This window comes from Suricata suricatta, chromosome 7, assembly GCF_006229205.1.
Source record: "Suricata suricatta isolate VVHF042 chromosome 7, meerkat_22Aug2017_6uvM2_HiC, whole genome shotgun sequence".
NCBI classification, from domain to species: domain Eukaryota; kingdom Metazoa; phylum Chordata; class Mammalia; order Carnivora; family Herpestidae; genus Suricata; species Suricata suricatta.
This window is the reverse complement of record NC_043706.1, coordinates 28,026,869-28,044,351: the sequence shown is the minus strand read 5'-3', so window position 1 is coordinate 28,044,351 and position 17,483 is coordinate 28,026,869. Positions and strand designations below refer to the sequence as shown.

Below are 17,483 nucleotides of genomic sequence, written 5' to 3'. Positions count from 1 at the left end.
ATTTATAACTCTAGAAGTTATTGTGACATACAATAATTTATAACTCTAGAATTCATTAAATTTCACAGTGAGAAGTAGAACTGCAAAACAGATCAGAATCACTTACCCACCACTTAGCGGATTCTCAACTTGGAAGGCAAACGTTGTTTGGGAAATGGTTCAGAACATGGTTTGGGGATCAGGGTCAAAGCAGACAGAATTGGGCCCTTTTAAAACAGAGACCTTCATTCTCCTCTTCCCTCACTCATCCTGCATGGCCATGCCTTTGAGTCCACAAATCAGTGTAGCAGGTACGCTGAGTATTGAAAAGGCTTTACCAAAGAAGTTCTTTCTTGCCAAATACCTGTTTTTCTAGAGTGTTGCGATGATGATGTTATTTTCTAATGATTCTTCCAATGTATTTTTGTTAATTTTTAAATAAAATCAAAGGCAATTAGAGGCAATTCTGCTTGACTTTGATGGACTAGCTTATTTCCCATGGCCACTCTGGCATTTTTCACATCTTAGGACTGGTTACCCCTGTTCATCTTCTGTATCAAAATAAGATCTAGAGCACGAATTCCCCTTCCTAAGGAAGCATGTGGCTGCCAGTTTGCCTTTTGAAGACAGCATCTTCCAAAAATCCCCTTGTTCCCTTAGCAAGGTCTTACCGGTGATAGATGGGGTCTTCTGCTGAGGGAATGTGCAACAGCAAAGGAGAAAGATCAGGCAGGTGTTTCTATTCCAGTGCTTTCTCTATGTAAAAATGACATTTGCTTCTTCTGAAGGCCACATGAAGCCTCAGGAGGTGGTTAATAGAGGCAGGTAGCAAGAGTGGGCAAGAGTCCAGGGGTCAAGGGAGATGTTGGCAGAGAGAGGAGAAGAACATGGATGTTTTACCAATGAAGGGTTGACTATTTGTTTTACTTATTAATGTAATTTATGTTGAATTTTGTGAATAGTGTTTTTTTTAAGTTTTTCTGATTATAAAAGTAATGTAGGCTCATCAGTCAAAATAAATTAAAAACTTTAAAAATCCAAATGTGATGGAAATATGTTAGAGTGAAAATTTCTCAAAACTCTACGTCCCATGGTCAGTGTGTATTCTTCTAGATTTTTCCATGTGAATTCTAACTTGTAATCACCCCGTTGGCATTATTAATACTGTTGCATTAATAATGTTGCATTTGTGATTGCAAGTGGCTGTGAGTTGTTTTCTGGGTTAGAAATGGTATTAAAATGCTACATGGGGAAGGGATATCATTGGCACCAAGTCATAGCTCACTCCCTGGTGGCCCTGCAGAGCTCCATATATACAGGGCACACAGTCTTCTGGGGTTCTTATTCAGATCCATGTTCTGATCATGTAGTTAGGTAGTAGGCCCGAGAGTCTGCATTTTCAGCAGGCTCCCATGTGGTGCCATGCTGCTGCTTGGCAGACTCTGTACAGCAAAGGACTAAGTTCCAGTCCTTCAATTTTGTGCCCAAGGAGAGGTGAGGTATGAAACTTCACATACATATGAGTGGGCTGACAACCCCATGGTTGTGCTTTATAGCTGTATTCACCGTTTGTTGCCACGGTGCCTGTAGTTGTAAATAGTCATCCAGAACCGTTAATAATTTGTAGTGCTAAAGAATAAGAGATCCAGTGTCATCTTCCAAAAGTATTGATTAGGCATTTTATATACTCTCAAATAGTTAGAGCTTGTGCTTATAGAATAAGGTAATCCCAGAGTGGTGTATCATTACAGATAACACTATAATAAAACAGAAAGGAGCACAGAACAAAAGGAACATTATTGTCTAAGAGTTGCTTCTCTTTTCTTTAGAGCTCAACAATCTGTTGTCTCATTTGTGATGTCAAGTGGTTCTCTGTATTCAAAAAGGCGTACTTTTATTACCAAACCACATTTTTTGTTTATTTTAATCTATGTTATAAAAGTATATTTACGAGGCAATGAAAATGTTTTAAAGTTAGATTGCAGAGGCACCTGGGTAGTTCAGTTGGTTAAGTGTCTGACTCTTGATTTTGGCTCAGGTCATGATCTTGCAATTTATGAGTTCGAGCCCTGCATCGGGTTCTGCATTGAGAGTGAGGAGCCTGCTTGGGATTCTCTCTCACCCTCTTTGCCCCTTCCCTACTCTTGCTTACTCTCTCTCAAAATAAAGAAATAAACTTTAAAAAAAGGTCTAGTGATTCAGTGATGATTCAAAAACTCTGAATATACTAAAAACCATTGAATCATACAGTTTAAAAGGGTAAATTTATAGTATGTGAATTATCTCAAGGAAAGCTATTTTTTAAAAAAGGAAAAGTATATTTAAACAAATCTTTACAATTCAAATCCTGGGCAGAATCAGAATCCAGAAGATCCTGCTCTAAAGTGTCAGGAGGCTGCTTTGGAGCATTCTACCACGCTGCTCTGCCTCTTCCCACCCCGTGTTGCCCCACCTTGTCTGGGCTCTTCTGTGAGCACCCAAAGCTCAAGGTGGATCTTCCTCTACCACGGGGCTAAAACATACATACTAGTAGTGATTGGAAAAATTCCGTGTTGGTAAGAAAGTGGAAGCTGGCTGCCAGTGAGATCCTAAATGATTCTAGTTTCTATATAATTCAAACTCACTGATGCCAAAACTTGTGATAGAGTGGTGTTTGGAATATAATCCCCATATGTATGCTGTATATGGCTGCTGTGCACATCTGAATACGAAGCTGGAGATGGTTTGAATAATGAAGAGAATCTTAAAGCCAACATTTTAGTATTTTTTAAATGTTTTTTTTTAAATTTATTTTTGAAAGACAGAGTCAGCACGAGCAGAGGAGGGTCAGAGAGAGAGGAAGATACAGAATCTGAAGCAGGCTCCAGGCTCCGAGCTAGCTGTCAGTACAGAGCCTGACGTGAGGCTCAAACCCACGAACTGCGAGATCATGACCTGAGCCAAAGCTGATGCTTAGCCGACTGACCCACCCAAGTGCTCCTTAATATTACTTTTGAAGATGTTTTTTTCTGACTTTAAAGTGGTGCGTGTTGATGAAAGTGAAAAATATTTAGGAAAGTGTTTTAGTCTCTACATATAATCATCAAGACTTATTAAAACTGCAGATTCCTCAGCCTTGCCTTAAACTAAATTGGAGTCCCAAACAAGTCCCCCCCAGATAGTTCATAGACATGTTAAGCTTTCAGAACCAGTTATGTTGAATATGCCAAAAACAACTATAAAGAAGAAAAAATATTAAAATACTGTAATTCCATCTTTTCAAGATTATCACTATTAGAGCTAATTCCTTATAGCAGTTTTTTCATATATGTGTTTGTCTTTATTATGCTTTTATAAATTGAACTCATATTCTATTTATTGTTTGGTACCTGCATTTACACTCTTCTTAATATTTTATCCTAAGCATTTTCCCATATCTTTAATACTTTCCAGAAACATAAACATTTGACTTTCAGTCTATTTTAACCTTCTATCATTTTGCCCTATATCATTTAAAAAACTTGTCTCAGGTCAGGACATGGGCATAGGGGGAACTGTATCTTGCTGGACCCTTGTTTTGTAGATTAGCAGAAGGGTTCTAACTTGAGGACATTCATTCAGTCTTTCTTCAAAGCATTAGGTAGGAGCATTAGAAGAGAATGTAATTTTGGTGTTTCCTTAGTTTCATATGCACATAATTTAATAACCAACTGATAATTTATGGACAATTCTATTCGGGATTTCCAGAAAATGTTCCATTTTTACTTTTGCCCTGAAGTGAATTGTTGATTCTAAAACACAGTCTTGTCTGCATTTAAACCCATACCTGCCTTTAACATCAAGGTAAAGTCATCCCTAGCAGGTTCCTATATGTTACATAGTGAGTGGGTCTTTTGTATTTGATTTTAACTTAGATTATTACTCATTAAGAGGTAATTTTTAATATTAATACATATTAAACAACTTTAAGTTAATATTTCATAAAAGACTAACCTAATGGTCTACAATTTACCAAATGGCAACTGAAATAACTTTAGTTTCACTTCCTTTAAACAGTAGCAATCATGATTACAATATTTATTAATCTAAATATATTTCACATTTTAGGTGACCACTTTGTATCAAAAAAATCTTCCAATCAGAAATAAATTTAGTTATCTGCAAAATACATTAAAGCAATATTATTCTAGATTGGGTATGACCAATTATGAAGTTTCAAGAAAGAAATATGCAGGTCATTTTGTATTTTTCCTGGCTAAGCTTTAGGAGTAATTCATTTGCAGAGAAGAATAAAATGCTTGTGTTCTTTCTTCTATGACAGATGCCAGAGATGCAGAGCAACTGAGCAAGAACAAGGTGACACATATTCTGTCTGTCCATGATAGTGCCAGGCCTATGTTGGAGGTAAGGGACAGCTACATGTATTTGTCTTTATTTGTGTTTCCTTGGAGTGCATAGGACAGTAGTGAAGGCACCCACCTTCTTTCTGACTCAATGTGTTCCTATTTATTTTGTGCACCTGTGGCTGTATTAATTTTTTTCCCAGCCCATACTTGTGTCTATGCCCTATCTGTGGCATGGTGGAAGAGTGATTTGATTATACTCTTGCTACATTGCTAGCTTGGCTTTCTTGGGTAAATGCCAATGAAGAAGCTGATGCTGCATTTACTGCTAGATGTTAAGGATATTTAAAACTCATTTGCATTCTTAAAAAAATTTTTTTTAATGTTTGTTTATTTTTGAGAAAGAGATTGTGCGAATGAGCGGGGGAAGGGCAGAGAGAGAGAGAGAGAGAGAGAGAGAGAGAGAGAGAGAGAGGGAAACATAGAATCTGAAGCAGGCTCCAGACTCTGAGCTGTCAGCACAGAGCCCAATGTGGGGCTCAAACTCACGAACTATCAGATTATGACCTGAGGTGAAGTCAGATGCTCAACCGACTGAGCCACCCAGGTTCCCCCATTTGCATTCATTCAATATCATCCTTGGTTTTAGAATCCAAAAGAATGCAGGCTGCTCATATCCTGATTTTCTTTTTTTCCATTTGAGTTCAATTATCTACCATTTCCATTTAAGGACAAAAGACAATGGAAGATAAATTGTCACTGGAGATTTTGCAGGGCTTTTGGTACAGAGACTATCGGTGTAGAAGCTATTATTATGACTTAGGTTTTTGAGTAAACAGGGTGTGTCTGCCTGTACACTAATTCCAAAAAATATCTTCACATCTTCAATTTTACCCTAATGGATGGTTTGAGCTGTTGGCCAGGAGTAAAATCTATTTCTGTTTTTTACCTTGACAGAGCCTAAGTTACCTTTTTTTTTTTTATAGAAAATAATACATATGTGGTTGTGTTGCATAGGTGTTCTTCTATTTTAGGATGGGGTATTGGAAGGGGAGGGGTTACTTGTTCGGGAAGAAATAATCCTAGTTCAAGCTATTTTCTTTTAAATTCATACTATGCAAGAACAGGTAATACACCATTTGTTTTAAATTTATTTTCCTTGTCCATTAGAGCTGCCAATTTCAATTAGTGTAAAAGACATGAGAATATGGCATAATAAGTGATTCTATTAAATATTATAGTACCAGAGAGCTATGGGTGGTGAACAAACCTCTGTTCACTTCTCCAGATCTATGCGTTCATACTTCCTTCTGTTGTTTCGGCTCTGGTTTTTTGTTAAGGTGCTATAATTTGTGTTGCAGCATGATTTTATTGAAAACAGTAACAACAGCACATAATTTTTTGGAGATTAACAGTTCCTTTGAAAGTAGCTACTCTGTTTCTTCATCCATCAACAATAGTTTTATATTTAAAATATAGCCAAGAATTAAGTTAAATGCAAACTGGTCATGATTGACTTCCTCTTAAATTATGAGGCTTGAGGTTTCCTTTATTTTAATAAATGCATGGATGTTCTTTCCACTCTCATCCACCAGGCCTGCCTCACTGCTTTATACTCCATTTAATGGAACACACAGCCATGCATAAACATGGCTCTTAAGTCTGTTCACATTGTAACTTCTGTCCAGAGCCAAGACCTGCACATGTTAGAAATAAAAGTGCTCTAGTCCTTATTTGTCCAGTCTCCACCACACTACATGTGGGGAACAAAGGGCTACAAAGTAAAACAGGTGGGATTATAATCCAATATAAAGAAACACTCTTCGTGTAAAAACCTCAGAGCTGTGGGAAAACTGTGTTTTTCCATCAGTATTCCTTTTTCATTCCCTTACCTCAGTCTATAAGGACTGCCTTGGGGAAAAAAAAAAAAAAAAGAGAGAGAGAAATTCTGTGCCTTTTCTTCAGAAGTGGCTTGTATTTAGTGACATCCTATTGTGGTCTTTGAATGCTATTATTTACCTCAGGTTGAAAATAATTACTTTCCTGTTATTTCATATTCATTAAGAGACTGTCATTTTATAGCATCACATACTTTAATGTTTCTCCTCTTATTTAGTTTTAACTTCATAAGTAACTAATAAATGCATTCTTATAAAAAAATAAAACAGTAGTCTCTCTGATTATACAGGTGGGAAAACTCAAGCACCAAAAGTTATTTCAACTCATCTGTTCATGTTAAGTTACTGGGATACAGGAGATTCACAAGGGTTCCTAAAATTTCAGAACTTTGTTTAGCCCTCTGCCTGGTGCATAAAGGGTCACTTCTGTCTTAAATTTTAAATTCAGTTCCAGAAGTCACTATCTTACCCAGCCTGAGATGAATCAGGGAAATTGTTTGGAGTTGGTAAAAGAATTGGGGGCAGGTTCAGTAAGCTGAACCCAAACTGGTAAGGGGCCCTAATATAAGGTGAAGGGCTAAGGTATAGGAGAGGAGAAAGCTGGGACTTTCTTCGTGATCTGAAATCTTAAAAGCCATGCATGTTTATTGAACGGCCCTTAACTTACTCTGGGAAGCACTAGTCAGGGCTGGTCTGGGAGTGGCAAGGTTGTTATTGTCAAAAATTGAAGGGTTTCAGTGCTACTACTTCCATGCAGGAGTTTCCAAGCCATGCTGCCATGTAGCTATTACACTGTAAATACTTCTTGGTTCATTTCCAACAAATATTTGAATGGGTTTAAAAGCAATGTGTGCTTAGCATCAAGTGTCAAAAGCTTTTACAATCTTTAGGTATGCTCTTATTGTAATGGAAGCTAGGTGAAAAAGGGTAGTCATATTGTGCAATATGGTTTCTAGAACAGAGGTCATAGATCAAGGACTTTGTGAAGATTCTAAAAGGGTAGATTGTTGAACAATAGATCTGGGATGTGATACTTCGCAAAAATTAAAGAAGATTAGGGAATTTAGCGCACCATAGGTTCCTCTGGAAGATCCATACATTTATTAAAAGCTCTCAAGTTCTACAATGAAGGCACACACTTATCAATCTTTCTACACAGGGAACAAGTTTGTGTGTGTGCCTGCTTATGTAACACACTATCTAATAACGTCCCATAGCACTATATTCTGCTGAGTAATCAAAATTTAGATTAAGGAGGACTCAGGAAAGGGGTCTGCTGACCATTAGAGTATAGGGTGAGCCTGCTGGTGAGCACTTGTTCAGAGGCATGCTTACACAACTAGTAAGCTAAGGTGACTGTGATCAAGGAAAGCATGCCAAATCCACACTTATTACCAAATGGGGCCTTAATATAGATTGTTGTGAGAACCTAATATTGGTAGGGTGGAAGATGGCATAGTTTTTGTGCCTGTTACATCCTCTGTGGTCATAATGATTTATAACCTGTTCAAACACCTGACCAATGACCATTCTGGTGATTTTGCCATTAAAAGCCTCATGAATACGCCAAAGACATCTTTAGTTATACATTTATTGATTTTACTTTAAGAAGGACTTTTAAGGAACTTTTGACTTGGTTGATTTCAGTTAAATTCGATGTGATTCTCTATTATTTAGGTACTTTTTAGAAGGGCTTTCTAACACAGTGTTAGCAGGGTTTTGCATTCTTTCTAGCAACCCTATAGGCAGAAAAGAAATGAAAGAATAAAAGGTGCTGTTCTCAGGGTGGAGTAGCTGGGCCTCACCTCACCTCTGGTCGTCTAGTAAAGCCAGGTGGTCTTTGGTGCTTCTTCGGTGGATAAGACAAATTTGTTTATCTTTTGAACCAAGAGGCAAGGTGGTCAGCCAAGAGAAAAAGGTCCAAGACCCCAATTCCTGTTTCTCCAGAAGAGTATCTGAGGAGTAGGTTTTCTAGGATGATGATTCTTAAAAACAGTGGAAATTTGGGGGCCTATATATTCACTTGAGTCAGCCCTAAACTAACATCTATGGTTCTAAAGAGCTCTGACTACATTTCTCTGCCTACTGCTGTGTGTTTGACATAGGAATCCCAGCTGAACAGGGTCCTGGAGATAACTTACCTCGATTCTATTATTGTGTAGACGAAGAAGCTGAAGTTCAGTGACATCAAGGGACTTGCCCACAATCCCATAATTGGTCTATATAGTTTAATAGGAACCTGGATCTTCTTTCCCAAGCCAGAGATTTTCTCAGAGAGCCTTACTGCCTTGGTCCTCTCCTTGCAGAACTGATGCTTCTTAATCTGCAAGCAGTATTAGTAAGTATTGCCACATCAGCTTTGGAAAGGGTTATACCACTTTGCCCTTATTGGCAATGTATGGAAGTTCCTGTTTTCCCATACTATCACCAGCACAGAGTTTTATTCTTTGTTACTTTTAATTAGCAATATTTTTTTGTTTTATTTTCTATGAATGCTGTCCTCACACTGTTGAGTCTCTTTTCTAGACAGTTCCTTTTGAAGGCAGGGAGTGATTGATTGATTAATTGATTGAACTCCTGGTATATGCCAGGCCCTGGGACAGATGCTGGAGATAACAGAAGGAATTAATCCCAATATTTTCCCCAATGAAGCCCTTAGAGTGTAAACAAGATATATATTATGGATATTTTATAAATACCAATAATAATTAAGTCCAGTGGAGGAAGAGCTCTGGCTCAGGGTAGGCCCTCAGTGCTAGGAATCAAGTAGAAACAGAGGCCATGGAAGATCAGAGAACAAGGTTCTGCGTATGCCACAGGAATCTGGAGACATTTACAGTGACCAGGCACTTGCCTAGGTTTTTGGAGATGGTGGGAATTTGAAAAATCTGGTCAGTTTCATTCCAGCCAGGAGGAAGCTGGTAGTCCGAAGACATGACCTCTGGTAGAGCTCTGATTCCATGATAGTCACAACAATCTCTTTCAATCCTCCCAAAAGTCTGAGAGCCCAGAAAGACAGATGGCATTGTCCTGGTTCCTTCATAGCATAATTGGACCTGGTGACTTGCTCATATAACCTGCTAACAAGTGGCAGCTCCAGAGGGAAAAAATCATTGCCATATTCATTAATTTCTTTTTATTTTATTTTTTAAATTTATAATAGTTTGTCAAATTGGTTTCCATATAACACCCAGTGCTTCTCCCCACAAGTGCCTCCCTCCATGGCCATCACCCCCTGCCCCACTTCCCCTCCCACTTCAGCCCTCAGTTCGTTTTCAGTATTCAATAGTCTCTCATGATTTGTGTCCCTCTCTCTCCCCAACTCTCTTTCCCCTGTCCTCTCCCTATGGTCCTCTGTTAGGTTTCTCCTGTTAGACCTATGAGTGCAAACATATGATATCTGTCCTTCTCTGCCTGACTTATTTCACTTGGCATGACACCCTCGAGGTCCATCTACTTTGCTACAAATGGCCATATTCATTAATTTCAAAGAAATTAAGTCCAGACCAGTAGTTTAAATATTTAAGGGGGGTAAGCCCCTTTGTCTGTTTCTATGTTTAAGACTTGGTTAGAGAGTTGATTGCTTTTCCTTATCAGTGAGCTGTGTCTTCAGTGTCTACTGATTGCTCCAGATTTGAGGTGTGGTGAAAACAAACTCCTGTCACCAAGTTGGTGCTTTTTCATATCAGGAACCCTATATTGTTTGTAGGTGCTAAGGAAGCAATATTGAGCAATGAAAGATTTCTCCCTTCCCCTGAAAAAAGAAACAGAACTCTATCTTTCTAATGTAAAAATTTCAGAGGTTGTTTCATTTTTCATTCTGTGTATTTAACCAGACACCTGCAGGAAACAAAACTATTTTTTGCTATTAACAAAAATGCTTTAAAAAGTATTCTCATTGCTTCACTGAACTAATCCTCAAAATAATTTTAATTTTTAAATGATTTATATTTTAGGGTTAACTAGAAGAAAAACAGTAGTTTATATGCATATATTCAAACCAGGGTATTTTATGTATATCAGGTAGGTTTTTTGAGCTTGAGTTCAGCATGGATATGTGTTCTTTCCATTGTAAGTTTTGGCTTTTATATTTTGAACCACTTAAGTTTTTTTCCCAAAGAATAAAATGTTTTCATAGAAGACATTTATTCCTGGTGGTTCTATTTTATATTTCCTTTAGCACTAAAGACATTTTTTGAGGTACCCAGGCTCACAATGTCATTTTGTTAGATTTTTAGTTTAGTTGGTCACATCTTCTGGTTCTGATACTTATTTTTATCTATATGTTTGTACTTCTGTCTTCATTGCCCACTTATTTTGAGGACACTCTCACCAAAGTGAGATATTCAGTCTACTTGGACAGGTGGTGGCAGACTGAGGGGCTCCTTGATGTACCTTGGTTGTCTGCTACATGTCTGTCTGGTGACCTACCTCATTTCACTACCTCAAAAGTTTAGTTGGTTTCCCAAGTGTAAATCAAACCAGAAACCAGGTCTTAAGTGGCATTTAAGGTTTAAGAAACTGTGCTTCTATATGCTCTTCTTTCTTCTACCCTCTTGACTGCTCAAGCCCTACCCTGTTTCACAGCTCAGGGCTAGCTCTTCTTCTGAGAAGGACACTCCCAGTGTCCTCCAACCTCAGGACTTCTTCCCTCTTTTCTATAATATTTGTAGTTTTTACTCTTAGCTGGGTTGTGAATTGTATACATTCTGTGACAGCCTCCATAGTCTATCAAATGGCTATTTAATCTCTGTTTGATATCTTACTCTTTACTGCCTTTACTCCAGGCTGCCCAGGTAGCCTCAGGCCCACTGACGGCAGGTATTACTTTGGGATTTCTTTGGTCTCTCCAGCACTTAACTTGGGCCTGCTACATGGGGGTACATTTGCAGACACTTACTGATGAACTGAAAGCCACATGCATTTTCAACTCCATTCCAAAGTGGGAAATCATGTCTTTGATCATTTGTACTTCATTGAGAGGTGTGAAAGAAGAGCTGTGCCAAGAATGATTTATTAATCATGAGTGATAAGTGAAGCCAGAGGATCTGGTTAATGCATTGCAGCCTTATTTATGTGGTTTGTTTGTTGTGTTCCTCACTTGTCAATAAGTGATACCAAAAGTAGATGTACTATTTTATCGAGCTCTTCCAGACTCTAGTTCAGAATTCTCTTTTGCTAAGTTATTATAACCAAGAATTCCCTGTGATACTTCTGTGATATTCTGATTGATCTCTTACAGATCCTTCAGCCATCTCTGGTTTGCACTTGAAGCTTTGTCCTACAGGGAGGAAAGTACATCTTAAGACAGACAGTGAATGGTCATTAGAAGATTTGCTATAGCCAAGGCAGTATGCTTGAAGTACAGGCAGAGTTGGTTGAGGCATTGTCTCAGACTTCAAGGACTTACAGCAGATCATGAAAAACTGAGAGAACATTCAAGCACAGGGACTTGTGTTCTGGCTCATGAGAAAGATCCTTTTTGCCTGTGGCCTTCCTTTGGCAGCCACATAAGCAGACTTACAGGGTGCCTCCCCCAGCTCTGCCTTTCTACCTGGTACCCATGTCAGTCCTCAGCTCTCAGGACTGAAGGGCCCACCCTGCCCATGAGCTTCAAGTCACAGGAGCTATAGGTCACATTTCCCCTGGCGTATTTCCCCTACGAGGATAGGTAATTGATGAAAGCCACACATTTTATCTTGTACCCACAGAAGTATGGGCAATGGTGTTCACTGCAGCTCTATTTGTAATGGCAAAAAATTGGAGCTAACTCACACATTCAGTAGAAGGGTAGTGGTCAATTATGATATATCCACATTAAGAAATACTCTGCAGCAATTCAAAAAGAAAAGGAAGGTTTATATGTATGCACAGGAAAAGGTTAATTGTTAAGCAAAAGAAGCAAGTTGTAGAATAATATCCACAATATAATCCCATTTATATAAAACTAAATATCAATTATATATTTCTGTGTGTATATTTATATGCATATAAATGCACAGGTAAGCGTTTAGAAGGACCATGATAGATTCTTCAGAATGGTAAGTGGAGTAGGATGGGAGAAGAGGGTAGGAAGGATGAATTTCACTTTTGTGTCTAGTTTTTTTTTTTTCCACAATAAGAGTCTTTTCATACTTTCTCTTTGAATGAAGAAAGATAGGGAAGGGAGGTAGGCATGTCAGTGGCCATACTCCTGGTGTCTGTAGTAGTGACAAGTAGATTGCATTTGGATATTCAGGCTTGGCCAGAATGGGTTCTGTGGTAACAGTATTCTCTATGGATTCATGTGTGCATTTTGGACATCAGACACACTACATTCTTGTTGTCCATGATCAGGGGATATAAACCATTCATGTCAGTCATCTTAATCCTCAAAGGGAGAAGGTTGCCCCCCAAAAAACTTTTCAACTGTTTAGATTTTCTTTTCAGTATCAGTTAACTTCTATTTGATTGTTTCGGTTAAATGAATGTATGTCCTTTCTTAAGATTCACAGATCCCCTAGTGGAGCTTGAAGCATTGGGTGAGATTTCCTATTGTATCCAATGTGGGTGATTTTAGTTAGTTTATTGGCATTGCAAAAGCTTCACACTATCAAATTGTTAATGAGGTCCGGAGCCTTTGAAAACAAATCATTTTTTGACCATGGTTTTCAGATTGACAATTGTTTCCATGAACCCCCATTGTTTTCACCTCTCTAGGAAAGTCTTTGATGCCACCCAAGTATCAGTGGCACCTACCATACCAAAGGCTTGCAGCAGCTTTCATGTGTTGAGGTAAATTTGTTTGAAGCCAACCCCAGACTTAAATAGAAATGACTCAAATAGAAATGATTATGGTAGGTATCGAAAACTGTCTAGTAATCGCCCTTTTTTGAATCAGGCTGTATCTGAGTTCTGTGTGTGTGGGCAGTCAAGTGCGTAAGAAAGTTCCATCTGGCTGCTGACCCTTCTGTAACAAGCTCACTTGCAAATGGAGTTATAAAACTAGAATTCCAGCATGAATGGACTAAAAGGGGCTTGAAGTCTAGTATTTTATTGATTCTAGAGAGGAAACAGTGCTTTTTTTGTCTCTAAATGAAAGAGATCTATGTTAACCTTTCTTTTCTCTGGCTTTCTACAGCACCCTGCATTTCAGATGTGGACCTTCTCTTTAGTTCTCATACTTACTGACCAGCCTCTCTATGTGACTGAAGACTTTTACAAAACACTCTTCCTAAACTTTTCTCTAAATCAAGTCCCAGAGTTTTTTTTTTTTTTTTGGTATTTCCTGCTGAGTGCCCTTTCTTGTCATTTCCCTAACTCCTATGTGATCAAGTCCTGAGAACACTGTGTGCTGAGTGTTTCTAAAGTGGGATTGTCTTGTTTGCATCCCTTCTTTTCCTCAATGGGGAATATACCAGTGACAATATCTGTCAATATCTCCAAACCAAGGTCTCAAGGAGAAGTATGTAACTTGTGGTCTCCCCTGTGCGCTTCAGCTGGAATCACAGTATGCATTGATACAACTACATAAATTTCCTATAAATGCTGAAGCACATGGTAGAAGCTTTGTCTATTTATGCAAGATCTTCAGCCTCATAGGTTAGAGAGTTTGGGGAAAACTTTATAAAGAGACGTGTTGAGGCAACCTTGTAGAACCAGTTTGGTTTGGTTCAGTGGGGATTATGTCTGACTAGGAGCAGCCCTTCCGGACTGGTCAGGGAGGGGGAAATAAGCCCTGGAGCCATAAGAGATGTGTGGAGATTGGCTGATTGTAGAGTGGAGAAGGTGGTCAGCATGGTGGGGTAAGGGTGGGGCCATACTCAGTTCTCTTTTTGGCTAAATTAGATTAATTTAGATTTAGCAGATGTTTACTTACCTTGTAGCAAGGATTGAGGATAACATACAAAGAGAAGTAAGATGGGACCCAGCATTAAGAAGAGACAGTCACAGAAATCCTTTTAACAGTGCAAAGTTGTGAATATATAAGAGAGGTGAGGGTCTCTGGGGCACTTGAGAAAATGGCTAACCCAGCCAGGTCAACCATGCTTTGCCAAGGATTTGACACCTTGGTGTGGTCTCAAGAGATAACAAAAGTTTGTTAGGTGAACACAGACAGTTGGAGTGGGAGAGTGGGATTCCTCTAGGCATGCAGAGGCACCAGACATGCAAAGGCAAGGCATGTTCTGTGACTTGTGAAAGGCTCATCAGAGCAGAGTGGCCAGGCTGCAGAGGCAGGCTCAGACCATATTGGGAAGTTTTTATTTGTCAAGTTGAGGAGTCTGAGCTTTGTCTGTGAAGCAATCATAAATCAGCCAAGATTTATGAACCAAGTCAGGTGACACATTCAGGTCCTTTTCCAGGGTATTGACTAGGGAATGGGATGAATTAGGATGATGGATATCAAGGAAACTTTAGAATGCTCTTACAGTAATCCTGGTCAGAAATGATGATGGTTTTAGCTGGGATGCTGAGGGTGGAAGTTTTTCTGTAGAAGTGGAAGAGTCATTTCCACAATGTAACACAGCAAGATTAAAAATCAAAGGATGAGAAAAGATTTTTCAGCATAAATGAACCAAAAGAAATGTGGCATAGCAATATTTTTATCAGACAAAATAGAATTGAAAGGAAAAGAATAAAATTTATTAGAAGGAACTATATAAATGAAAAAAGGAACAATCTGTCAAGAAATTTTAGCAGCTATAAACTTATGGGTGCTTCATAAAACAGCTTCAAAATATAGAAAGTCGTTAATCAAGTGGAATAAATAAGAATTGTTTATAATTAGATGTGGAGAGTGAAGCAGGGGAGAAGTTAGGGATGTCTGAGGCCACAGCATGTTGGGCTAGAAGGAGAGATGGGCCACCAATGGATGTACGTGAGCATTTGGGGAGGCAGAGCTTGAATTGAAGAAGCAGCAGCAAGATAAGTTCTGGATGAGATGCTCATGTGATATTCCCACATGAATAGAAATACATGTCCAGGGCTCAAGAGAGAGACCCAGGATGGAGATGAAGGTTTCAGTATCATCATTATAGACTTATAGCTAAGCCATTGGGATTGAATAAAACCATGCAAGAAAATACTTCAACAGCATGAGCAGGAGGCTGGAGAATGAACAGAATCCTGGGAGCATGGAAGCATCTGACTTTTATATGGTGTTAATAACATTGAAAGCATATAAACATATACTCCCATCAGTCACCACATGTCAGGTGAGGTGGATACGTCTTGATTATTATTCCTAAATTCACACCACTTGATGGGTGCTAGTTAGTCTCAACTCTTTCGAGTATAGTTCTTGGTGTTCTCTTTAGGGGCACCCCAGGGTACAGAGGGCTGAGAGAAAGGAGCTCTGGTGTGGATATAATGCAGTTCTGCAGTTCTTTGGCCATCAACCCTTAACAAGAAACTCCTGTGCATGGCTGTGCTACATGCTATAAGCACTAGAAGGTGGGAGAATAAGTGACATAGGAGAAAAATCTGGAAAGCTTTAATAGGTGGCCAATTTTGCTAAGGAGTTTAAAAGGGAAGAACAGCTTAGTTTGGAAGAAACAACCAAAGTAAGTATCCTCAGAAGGAAATATGTTACTGGTTTCAGATTAGGAGAGCAGAGCATGTGGCTGTCAAACCTTCAGGAAACCTTCAGCATTGTGATGGTAATGGCAGAGGATGTCTAAGCCCAAGAGAATTGGAGTTGCAGACTCCTTGGGTGAAGGGCCTTTGAGTCTACAGTCAGAAGTTGGAATGAGAAGTTAAAGGTTATATTGGTTGGTTGGTTGGTTAGATTAAGACCCAAAGCAGGGTATAATGCTCTTTAGGCACTATTGTTTTTAGCCATCAGATAAAGAATATTTAAATGTAGTCTGATTTACTGAAGACTGGTTTAAGCAAATTTGCCATTTTTAGGTGCTCCTAGTAATTCATTGCTGGTAGGCACTACAGGTGGACTTTGTGCCAGCCACAGCTGCAAGGGAAGTGATCCAAACTTACTTTAAAAGCCCAAGAGTAAAGCAATGGCACCTAGCTAAGTGTCATCATCTCACTGCAGGCTTAAGTGAACAGGTCATGCCCGTACTACTCTTTGAAATGTTTTCCCCTCTCTGTGGTCTGACTCCTGAGATGTTTTACAGACCTTTATGTGTATACTGGGGCAGAGAATTGTGTCAAACCTTGGGTTTGAATTGAGAAATTATTTCTCCTTTCAGTTATCACCACAACTAGTACAGATGTTGAGTTTCAACATTCATTACTGAGAAGGATCTTCAACTAGCTCTTATCTCCTTTCCTAATGGGAAAGCAAATGAAATACATGGTGAAAGTTTGAGCTAGTCAAGCCATACCTGCTTATAGCACTGGTGAGGGAGAAGAAGTAGATGCATCTAAAATCTGAATTAGAGCCTCCTTCTCTTGAGGGCCAATATGGACATGCTTATTTGCTTCTCAGGTTTTTCCCTAACTAAAGGGAAATGATCCATAAGATTCCTTTGGTGAGAACCGTAGCCAGCTGCCAGAGAATGGAGAGGACATGTGGGAAAGCTGACACCAGGCTATCCTTTTATCCTTTAAATGGCTTCAAAGAGACAGATTTCTGATATTGTGTGATCATGGGGTAAGGCATCCCAGACAACAGAGCTGAGTCCAGACCTCAAATTGAGCCATGGAAACTATTCCTAAGCAAAGTAGTTTAGAGATCATCTCAGAGTGTTTGGATCTTTAAAGCAGTTGGGGCTTCAAAATGGCAGAACTGGTCCAACTTGACTTTACCTATTTATTTATTTTTTTTTTGAGAGAGAGAGAGAGAGAGAGAACAGCTTGAGCAGGGGAGGGTCAGAGAGAGGGGGAGACACAGAATCTGAAGACAGGCTCCAGGCTCTGAGCTAGCTGTCAGCACAGAGCCTGATGCAGGGCTCAAACCCACAAACCAGGAGATCATGACCTAAGCTGAAGCTGGACACTCAACCGACTGAGCCACCCAGGTGCCCTGACTTTACGTATTTAATGAAAACCTTGTTAAATAGACCAACCCCACAGCTACCCAAGCAGAAGGTAATTTCAAAGCTACTATAAATGATTAAGCTGCATTATAGAATGCTCTGATACAATGCCCTAAAGAACAAAAATTATCAGGGCACCTGGGTGGTTCAGTCAGTTAGTTAAGTGTCTGACTCTTAATTTCAGCTCTGGTCATGATCTCATGGTAATGAGATGGAGCCCTATGTCTCTTTTTCTCTCTCTCTGCTCCAACCCTGCTCGTGTATGCATGCACACACATGCTTGCTCTCTCTCTCAAATAAACTTCTTT

At 39.2% G+C, this 17,483-nt stretch overlaps 1 protein-coding gene across 4 annotated transcripts in view; it reads left to right on the top strand.

Annotated features, from left to right (window-relative positions):
• The window catches only part of DUSP22 (dual specificity phosphatase 22), a 60,232-nt gene that overhangs the window by 16,164 nt on the left and 26,585 nt on the right, over positions 1-17,483 (top strand). For all 4 annotated transcript variants that reach the window (XM_029944926.1, XM_029944925.1, XM_029944928.1 and 1 more), the window contains one exon: positions 4,280-4,362. In XM_029944926.1, coding sequence (XP_029800786.1) covers positions 4,280-4,362 — 83 coding nt within the window. The remainder of the gene's footprint in view (positions 1-4,279; positions 4,363-17,483) is intronic.